Here is a 10599-nt window from a genome sequence, read left to right as displayed (position 1 = left end):
CTTGGCTCCGCTACTGCTTGTTTCCTATCATGATGACAGTGAAGATGACTAGTAGTTTTGTTCAATGTCTTTACGGAGAAGTTAAAGTTGATTAACTTATAATTAAAAAAAAAAAGGTTGCATAAATCGATACATATCTTAGTTGGAGGATTCAAAACTTCAAAATCACTATCTATCCGTAAAAAAGAGCTTATTTTCTCTATGAGGGTATCTTAGTGTTTTAACCAGAATAGAATGTAGGAGAAAGATTGTATCATGGTAAGAGTTTGATAAATGGGTTTTGGGTTTTGTTGATACAATTTTATTTTATTGTTAAGTTCATCTTGTACTTTATGGTAATAATGCAATATGGTAAAAAGACACTTTCCATTTAAAATTTAAGCTAAATGTAGAAAAAGGTTGTATGAATTCAAATAAAATTTGTATAATCTCGTCTATTTTTCCCTCCAGCTACCTTCTATCATCCTTTTTTAATTCTTAAATTCTTCAATTAATTTCCATCTTTTTCTAGAACAAGAATAAAAGCTAAAAATTAAAAATAAAAATAATTAGTAGATAAAATCCTAAATTTAGCAAACAAGATTTGTTAGACGGTAATTAATAATCTGCCATGTTAACAATTAGGGTGGTTCTATTTCCACTCCACAATCTAATGAAGGCACCCCCTACAATTCTAATATGAAATATTTTTTTGCTTTGATATAAAATGAATAGTAAATCACAAATATGACATTTGGAGGAAAACACCTAAACTGGTCCACCGAAAATGTTAATAAACTGTTTAAACAGATTAACCAAAAGTAATTGGTTTAATGGTTTCTGTCTCTACTTAGTTATAAAAAAAAAAAAAAATTTAAGTTCGACTCACGTAAATATTGAAAACAATATATATTTATAATAAATTTGAAATTTAATTTTAGAGAATAAATTTTTATAAAACGGATATTTCTTGCCAATGATATAATTTCATATAGAAAGATACTCACACATAACATACAAGAGCATCTCCAATAAAGATGTCAAAAGATAAATGTTAAATGTTAATTTGATAGTTGACGTAATAATGTCAAATTTTCTCTTTTTCCAACCGATATTTTTTTTTATTATAATTGATGCATTAATATGACTCACACAATAAAATAATTAAAAATTATTTGACATCACATTTTCTTATATGTGAAATTTGACATATAAAAACTTATATGTCAATTCACATAAAATTAACATATTGGTTGCTTCTGTCTTTAAATTTGATTAAATGACTTTCCACTTTAAATTTGACATTTCTTTTGCAAATGATCTAATGCGCAACTCCTAAATGGTAATCAATAACACTCATTCCAGCCTCTGTATTCTGTTCCTCCTCCCATTTCCCGGTTCCCACTTCTCTCAGTTTTCTCTCTTTCCCGGTTGCCGCCACGCCGACACCCACAACTACCGTCGACTTTTGTTGTCGTACACGGTGAGATTTTACCGGTATATTCACTCATATCGCGAGAAGAACTCCCCTCTCTCGTCCTCCCATCAAATATTTAAGCGCAGATGAAGAAAGAAGGTGAAGTCGTATCCAGCTAGATTGGTAATCTGTTTTCCCGATGCATTAAATTACCATTCTGCTACCCCTTAATTACTACCTGCACCCCAAGACTCAGAGACTCTCTTCAGTCTCACACCCACTTCCCTTCTCTCATCGTGTACGTATACCCACCAAACGTCGACAACTAACCCCTCGCTCACATTTTCTATGTAAAATACTTTGCCTTCAATCCAAGCCAAACCGATATATATATATATATATATATTTTTTTTTTAAGTCACAAATTAAAATAAATATTAGAAAAAAAAAAGAAAAAAAAGGCTCTTTAGATCTAAGCCTCACAATTTCTGACACGATTCATTAATCCGATACAAAATAACAAGAAATTAACAGATTTTTAAATCGACATGATAATCAATCGGATAACCAATAAACATCTGTTAAGAAAACAGATCGGTCTAGGTGATTATAATAATACCCAACTTCCTCACATAGTCTCTCTCTCCCCGAAGCTCTCTCAGTTTCAGAGCTCTCCAGTCTCGCCCAGGTTCGTCTCCAACCCAGAGATATAGAGTCTAGAGAGAGAAAGAAACAACAGCTCTCTCACTCCTACTCTGAGTCTGAGATGCCTAATTTAATTTTGAGTTTTTGAAAACGACGATGATCGACATATGCATGCCTGCATTTTCCCTGCTCATATTTAATTTAGATTTTGATTGATGGTACCCGACACCTATAGATATAATTATTTATGTATGTGTATGTATATGTGTGTATAAATATATTCATTGTTCTTATCAGTCAGTCTCTCATTTCGTTGCAGGTACTCCTTCAACACGTAAAAATGGGGAATTAGCTCGATTATCGCTTCCAATCGTCTCTTTTCCGAATTACGTGCAACGCGACGTCGTGGGTTCGCGAAAATGCGGGTCAAAGAGATGCACCCGCTCTGCTGCATCACGCTCGAGAGCGCGGGTCTCGGTGACCAGTCGCCGGACATGCCGCTCTCCCGGACCCGGAGCCTTCCAGCGAGTCTGGCCGCGGCGCAGGTCGGATCTGACGGCAATGCCGCCGTCGGGGCATCGGGATCTGAGGCCACCGTCGCCGGAGTCCTCCACAAGTGGACGAATTACAGCAAGGGGTGGAGATCCAGGTGGTTCCTCCTCCGCAACGGCGTCCTCTCCTACGCCAAGATACGACGACCCGAAACGCTGAGCCTGTTGACCCCAAACGACGACGTTCGACTCATTGGCGAGATCTCCACTCACCGACTTTCCCGGATGGACAGCAGGACCGGAAGGCGGAGCAACAAGCCCCCGAAAAACGTTGGAATCGTCCACCTCAAGGTAAATGTATGTACCAAAAACGACACCGTTTCCCTTCTCGTTTTTTCTCCTCTGCGATCGGTTGCAGAGCAGCAATGCTGCAACCGCGGACGCCGAAGCAATTTTGGCGCTATTTCAGTACCGCTCTATAATATGGACAGTAACTTTATTAAAAAATTTACCAAAAATGTTACCTTTTCTCTATTCTGTCAATTCTCAGGTCCTTCTGATTAATTATATTTTTTAATTCTATTTAATTTGGTTCGATTCTGAATCTGCGAGAAGCATTGACTGTTATCTGAGCGGGAACCGGGTGTGGACCGGCAGTTCACCGCATTGTTCGTCGTGTCCTGGGTTTTGTGAATTTCAATTTCATAACAGTTTAACTGGATGTTAGTGTGAGTGGGTCACATCAGCAGGTGGATAATGGGGTTGGGGGGGGGGGGTGGTTCATAGGGTACGTTGCAGGCCTGGGTATTACCCTGTGATCATTTCACCCCTGGTTTTTATTCGTTGGATTCAAGCTAAATTTTTAACCCTTTCTCCAAATTTTAATTTCTCACGTCCCATCGTGGTGTAACTTGAAGCACCCAAAAATGGAGACAGTGATCGGACGGTGTGGACTGTGTTTGATCTGAAAAATGGAAGTAGGAAGGATTCTGTGAATTTTTCTGGGTATTTTTGTTTGCGTTTGACTTGGTGTGGGCTTAAGTTTACAAGTTGAGTTTTTATTATTTAATGGAAAGTAGCGGGTTGAACGATGGGTTTGATTACATTGTGGGAAGACTTTTGAGACCATTAGGTGGATTTGTTTTAAGTTTTAAAGCATCCTCTTAGTCCTTTTCAAAACCTAGGTTTTAGTTTTACTGGTGGATATGCTTAAATTCTATCCTCATGATTTTTCTGTACAGTGATAGATTAGAACCGAGGCGGGTTTTCCGGTTTTGGGTAGAATTTCTGGTCGGCTTTTTGGAAGGACATCGAATGATCTCGCTTTCGATGCCTTGTTGTTGTCGTTAATTTAGAAACTTGGGAGTGTTTTTTTCCCTGTGGTCTGCAAATTGAAGGTGCTTTCTGCATTGATGATTTTCATTTTCCTTTTGATTTACAAGTCAATTGCCTTTTTGTATTGTTGGTTTTCCGAAGTGACTATATATTTGTATTTTTGTTCTAATTTGTATTGCAGATCTCATCCTTCAGAGAAAGCAAGTCTGACGATCGGAAGTTTTACATATTTACTGCTACAAAGACCCTTCATTTAAGGACCAATTCAAAGAGCGAGCGGGCGGCTTGGCTACAAGCTTTGGTCTCAACTCGGAGTCTTTTTCCTCATAGATCCTTGAATGATAACCTCTCTCTTGTACCAACTGACTTATCTGTATCAACCGAAAGACTGAAAAAGCGCCTGCTTGAAGAAGGAACCGGTGAGGGCGTTGTACAGGATTGCGAGCAGATAATGCTCTCGGAATTCTCTCAATTACATGGACAGCTGAAGGTTCTATGTGAAGAACGATCAAATTTACTGGACACAGTAAGGCAGTTCGAGGTAACTACTACTTAGTTTTTGTCACACTTTTCGAATGTTAATTGAAGGCTTTGCACTTCCACATAATATATCTTGAAGAGATGTGTTTGTCACAATTAAATTTTAGTCAGCCATGTATCTTTTCAAATCGTACTTTCTCACAGCTCTAACTACAATTCAAGTAATGAAAAATCTTCTTCCTGGTTGGATGTTGGAACTTAGTTTGGTTCGAATTTGTCCCATCCGGAAACTAATGAACCAAATCTTTGATCTAATATTTTAGGGTGCTTCGGAGTATTGGATACTCTGGATCTTCTAAATGAAGATAGAATTTTGCTTTAGGACTGCATTCATTAATTATCTTTGTACTCACTATCTTGAGTTCGGATTTGAACTTTGTAGTTACTTTTATTGATATATTGTGACATCTATATCTCAACTAATTAAAACAGTGTACTTTACTTTACTTTTATGGTCAGTGGAATTTCATTCTCAAATATCTCTCATCGAACAGGTGCTTGTCATGGATGCACTCATTTATTGTGTTTAGCAGTCCAAAAATTGATAATTTCCATGTCCTCAACTGCTGGTAGGAAGAAATGTAGCATCAGTTGGCTAACTGTTGATTGAATTGGATCTAGTGTGGGACCCACCAATCAGCAGCAAAGCTTGCCTTGGTAGATCAATTGCACATCTACCGTACATGAAAATATGCAAACATCCTCTAAAGTACATATGAAGCCATTTATTGATATTGCCGTCTTGCAATAAAGTTAAATAATTAGCTAAGTTGATAAACATAAATGCTTGAGAATCTTCAAAGTTTATTGCAAAATTTACAGATTTGAATGCGAGGGAAGTTTTTGACTATGAGAGCGAGAAGAGAGAACCACCGATCTCTTTATCCTCACCTTTCTTTTTTTAATTTTAATTGCTTTTTCGAATTGGCATATATTTTTGGGTGGTTTGAATCAAGAAGCGGTTGAACTTGAGCAGAATGTGAGAGAAGTGGGTAGCAGTTGCAGAGTTTTTTCGGGAGAGATATGAGTTCAGTAGAGAAGCTGATGAGAGTGTGAGAGAGTGGGGTTTTTATATTTTGTTTTATTTTCATTTATTGCTTTTGTTGGATAAATTTATCCATGGTAATAACATACTTAAATTGAAGTAAGTTATCTGTGTAGGGTTAAAATCATCTATCCCTGTGTATTTGGTTGACAATGAGTGTTCTATTAATAAATAGTATAGATAAGCATACTGCTTTTGCAATATCATTATGCCTGATACTTTTTTGTGTGCAGGCAGCCAATTATGAAGCTGAAGCCTCTGGAATTCATGATGGGGAATACCAATTGACGAAGCATGAGTTTTCCAGTTTGGGACAAGGAAAATATAGTGGTAACCAACTTATGCTACCTATCCACTTTTTAATACGTTGTTTCATTTTCTACTTTTGAATACGATACACCTTCCTTGTATAACGAACAAAGAAAGTATACAATTGATCTCTTCAGGCCTATAGTAAAGCTCTCCATGAGATGTAGTTTGACCCTTGATTACACGTTAGACATGAACTACGCAATCCATTTTGTTTTAAGCTAATCCATTGAAGATCCATTCTTTAATAGAAGTTTTGCAAACCTCTTTTCAATATGAGAGTTGCGCTGAGGATGTACACATTGCGCATAAGTCTACGTGTGCGTGCGTGCAAAAAGAGCGGTTTGCAGAAATCATGTCACAGTCTAGCTGTTTGTAATAGAACCTGCCGTGCATGATTTAACATTGTTTACAAGTGATCTCGTTGGTTGATGCATGTAAAAATTATGGTAAATTGATAATCTATCTGTAGATTCTGTACACAGATAGTTTTATTTGAACCAATAGAGCTATATTCTGTAATTAATGTTGACTGATTACCAATTTGGATGGTTAGGTTTGAGCTTCTTGTTTTCATTTGATTCAAGGTGGCTGTTATTTTTAGGACTCGGGAAAAACATCTTTATCCATTCTCGCTTTGTCTCAAAGAATTTCTTTTGCTAATGAACTATCTCTGAATGCCTAATTATTCAAAATTTCTGCCATCTCAGAGCATTGTTTTCTCTTCACTTCTTAACATTCATGATTGTGTTAATACTGTTTTGCCTTTTAGAGTGCAGCACAACTGAGTCATCTGACGATATTGAGAAACAAGAGCACGAGGAAGTGTCAGATGAAGACGAAATGCCATTTCATGATACACAAGAGTATTTCACTGAACCCATCATTAGTTGTGGGTCTATGAAAGGAGTGGTCGCTAACAGTAATAAGAAAAGTGACGCTCAAAGTCAATCTAATAAAGGTGAGGAGACGCAAACTGAGAAGGAAGTTCACGATTATAAATACCCACACGTTGAAAGGAGAAAAGAGCTTCCCACTCCAGTTGAGAAGGAGAAGGGGGTCAGCCTTTGGTCTATGATTAAAGACAATGTGGGAAAGGATCTCACTCGAGTATGCCTTCCTGTGTACTTTAATGAGCCAATATCATCTCTTCAGAAGTGCTGTGAGGATTTGGAGTACTCGTATCTTTTGGACCGTGCATATGAGTATGGGAAAATGGTAAGGTTGGGGAGTGTGGGCTTTTTTCCTCATTATACATTGCAGTCCTAATGTCATGTTTGTGGTAGAGATTGTCTGTATTGATGACTGCCCATACTTATTTGTTGTTAGTCTTACAATGTAAATCTTTTGGTGGTTATATTGGTGGAATAAATTTGTTTGAAAGTCTGATGTTCAGTAAGTTTTAGAAGGATTGCAGGAAGAATAGACCATCGGTCAATTTCTTGCATTAGAATAGTAAATCAAGTTTTTATTTGGCTGGAATGTGCACCAGAATATTTTGTAGTGCCTCAAAGATTATAACTTTTTAGATAAATCTCACATTGTTCGTTTTTGGTCCCTTATCTTATTAGGGAAACAGTCTCCAAAGGGTTCTAAATGTTGCTGCATTTGCTGTTTCTGGATATGCATCATCTGTAGGGCGGCACTGCAAGCCATTCAATCCCTTGTTAGGGGAAACTTATGAAGCTGACTATCCTGATAAAGGAATTCGCTTCTTCTCCGAAAAGGTAAGGGAAGTAAAATAAATGAGCGTGGGTGTGATAAGTGAAAATGAGGGTGATATTTGCATGCGAAGGCTATTTATTATCTTGATATTCTTACGGTGGTTTTATATAAATGTTTACTTTTTTCCTAAATTTATCCTATTCAATCCAAAATATTTAAATAAAATTTTACTTGATACAGGTTAGTCACCATCCAACACTCATTGCCTGCCATTGTGAAGGTAGAGGGTGGAAGTTCTGGGCTGACAGCAATATCCGCACAAAATTTTGGGGGCGATCAATTCAGCTTGACCCTGTTGGAGTTCTGAGCTTGCAGTTTGACGATGGTGAAATTTTCCAGTGGAGCAAGGTGTGCATTACCATATTGTGTTTTTGCTCTAAATTGACAGATCGTTAGAATCATTTTCTTGGGTAATATAACCACCAAGGTGTGCATTTCTATGTTACGTTTTTTTATGTATGCCACAAGTGCTTAAATATCTTTACGTTGTCTAATAGGTCACAACAAGCATATATAATCTAATTCTTGGTAAAGTGTATTGTGATCACCATGGTACAATGCATATACGTGGTAATCGTCAGCATTCATGCAAACTGAAGTTCAAAGAGCAATCGATTCTTGACCGAAATCCTCACCAGGTTAGTGGCGTATTTCTTTTTCTGTCCAGTACGATGGTTCTATGTTGTTGTAGAGAATGTTGAATCATTATCATTGCTGTTTGCTGGCCTGACATTGTGCTGCTGGATTAATTGCAACTGTACACTCTACATCCACATAGGTCCATGGATTTGTGGAAGATGTCATGGGGAAAAAGGTTGCTACGTTATTTGGGAAGTGGGATGAAAGCATGCATTATGTTAATGGTGATGGGAGTGGCAAGTTAAATCCTTCAGATGCTTCGTTGTTGTGGAAAAGTAGTAAACCTCCTAATGTCACACGATACAACTTAACGTCATTCGCAATGACACTGAATGAGCTAACACCTGGACTGCAGGTAGACATGATGTAATACATCAAATGTTTCATATGCGTTCTTATTTTTCCCTTATGCATCTCTCATTGGTTCTTATAGCTTTGTCTGATCCTGGGTATTTGATCACGAATTAAGGAGAAGCTCCCACCCACCGATTCCAGGCTCAGGCCCGACCAACGGCATCTGGAGAATGGTGAGTACGAAAAGGCAAATGCAGAGAAACAGCGGCTGGAAAAAAGGCAAAGAATGGTAATATTGGCTTCTTTCTGTATCTTTTGGTCACACGCGCACGCACATAGACATCCATTCCAGCCTCATCAGCTGATTTTCTTTTCACCGATTCTAGGTTTTACGTGTAGAAGGTAATCCGAGATTCATATTGTTTTCCTTGGTCATGGATTATGGTTTTCTATGATCTTCCCAATCAGAATATTTATTAGGCCTATACTTCATGCGATCAAAGTTAAAATTCATACTATGATCATACCAAATGATGAATAATCCATACTAGAGACCAAGTCACTTGCCAAATTAGAGTCAACTGTGTCAATGAAATGACTTTTATGTTGGACGGTTGGAAAAATTATATTGCTGATATATAAGAAGTTACGACTCTTTGGTCAGTTTTGGAATTGGTTGCATTGCAAGCGACTTCAGCAACTTCACCCAGTTCCAACATGAGAAAAAATGCATTTCTTTACTCTTGCCCCGTTTACTCCTCTTACGCTTTCACAATATATTATTGAGTTCCTTACAGATTTGAAGAGCAAATACAGAAAATTATTTGATGCATTCAAACATACAGATCTTTAGGAATACTTCCAGTGTATTATAGCTTCCAATAAATATGTTTACAAGCAGATGGCATATGATTTAACTGAAGTATTTCTTTATTACTATTAATGCTAGTGATAATCCTTGAAACTCTCAATGCACAGTCGAGGAAACTACAAGAAAACGGGTGGAAACCCAGGTGGTTCGAGAGAGAAGGTGAAGATGAACCTTTCCGCTATGTTGGTGGCTATTGGGAAACACGGAAGCAGGGAAAATGGGATGAATGCCCAGACATTTTTGGTGAATTTAACGAAGGCCTTGATGAGCAAACAGAAGGGTCCTGATTAAAATTCAGCTAGGTGCTTACTGTCTACAAAACCATGTTTGATACATTCTTAAAACTGCAATATCCACAAACGTCTCCATATCCGTAGATATATGATTTAACTCTACTAAACTCGTTCACTAGAAACGTTGAGACTTTTTTACGTGTAAATTTTCTTATAATGCAGGAAACATAAATTGCCTTGAGATGGTCACAGTCGAAACTGCGAGCGTTATAGCTTTGGCATTTCCTGATTCGGTGTATTTGTTCAAGTGCGGTCAGGAGATTGATAGCATTCGGGCATTTAAGCGAAGAATTCCCTTTCATTCGGCTGTATGTTGATGGTTAGATTGTAGTCTTATATGTATATCCTTGTAATGTCATCATTCAGTGTCATGGGATATTAGCTTACTTGTCTAATCCCTCTCCCTCCCTCTTCTCATCTGTCACATGTTGTAGTTTTTGTTTTCTTTGTATTGGTGCCAACCATCGGTTGAGCATTTTCATATTTAATTGTATTTTCTTGGAAATAAAAAGAAAAATGTAATTCTATCACCATTCCGTAATGTAATAGCTTTGGGCTGCCCATTATTATACAAGTAGTGCTCTTGCTAGGACCATCTTCGCGTTGAACTCGATTCCGAATAAACTCAATCCTAGTCTCATATATCTGAGAATATTGTAGTAATTGTCCTCTAACTTTAACCTGGTTGGAGTAATAGTTCATCAACTCATTAAAACATTCAGCTATGGTCCTTTTCGTTAATTCTGTCAAAATGAGTTATGTTGGAAAATCATTACTATAATTAGATTAAAGTTGAGGGATCATTATTCTAATTGGGTTAAAGTTAGGGGTTTATTTTTCCAATTGGGTTAAAATTGAGGGACTATTGCTATAATTTTTATCATTTATTTTTCCATATTTGCTCATTGATTCAGCCTCATGTTCGTGACATGTGACTCATTTTGATGGAAGTTTTTACGTAGTTCACAAAAAGAACCATAGCTGCACATTTGGATTAGTTAAGGGATCAATGATCA

At 37.3% G+C, this 10599-nt stretch overlaps 1 protein-coding gene across 10 annotated transcripts; it reads left to right on the top strand.

Annotated features, from left to right (window-relative positions):
* Positions 1-1873: 1873 nt before the first annotated feature.
* LOC103926529 (oxysterol-binding protein-related protein 2A) lies at positions 1874-10116 on the top strand. Of its 10 annotated transcripts, XM_018642359.2 has the most exons (13): positions 1878-2084; positions 2361-2893; positions 3450-3523; positions 4049-4408; positions 5686-5782; positions 6534-6979; positions 7333-7488; positions 7667-7834; positions 7984-8124; positions 8265-8480; positions 8595-8708; positions 9398-9592; positions 9746-10116. In XM_018642359.2, exons 2-12 carry the CDS (start codon positions 2461-2463, stop codon positions 9575-9577), a joined length of 2385 nt encoding a protein of 794 aa, XP_018497875.2. In that variant the 5' UTR covers positions 1878-2084; positions 2361-2460; the 3' UTR covers positions 9578-9592; positions 9746-10116. The 10 variants fall into 10 exon arrangements, with proteins under 10 accessions (XP_048447521.1, XP_048447522.1, XP_009333602.2 ...); XM_048591564.1 differs by lacking the exon at positions 3450-3523 and having other exon boundaries at positions 1874-2084; positions 2361-2889; positions 8265-8491; positions 9398-9585; positions 9743-10116; XM_048591565.1 differs by lacking the exon at positions 3450-3523 and having other exon boundaries at positions 1874-2084; positions 2361-2889; positions 8265-8491; positions 9398-9588.
* Positions 10117-10599: the final 483 nt, after the last annotated feature.

This window comes from the organism of the source record quoted next, unplaced genomic scaffold, assembly GCF_019419815.1.
Source record: "Pyrus x bretschneideri cultivar Hongxiangsu unplaced genomic scaffold, Pyrus_bretschneideri_v1 Contig34, whole genome shotgun sequence".
Classification (NCBI taxonomy): domain Eukaryota; kingdom Viridiplantae; phylum Streptophyta; class Magnoliopsida; order Rosales; family Rosaceae; genus Pyrus; species Pyrus x bretschneideri.
The sequence above is the reverse complement of the archived record's forward strand: the minus strand, read 5'-3'. Positions and strand labels throughout refer to the sequence as shown.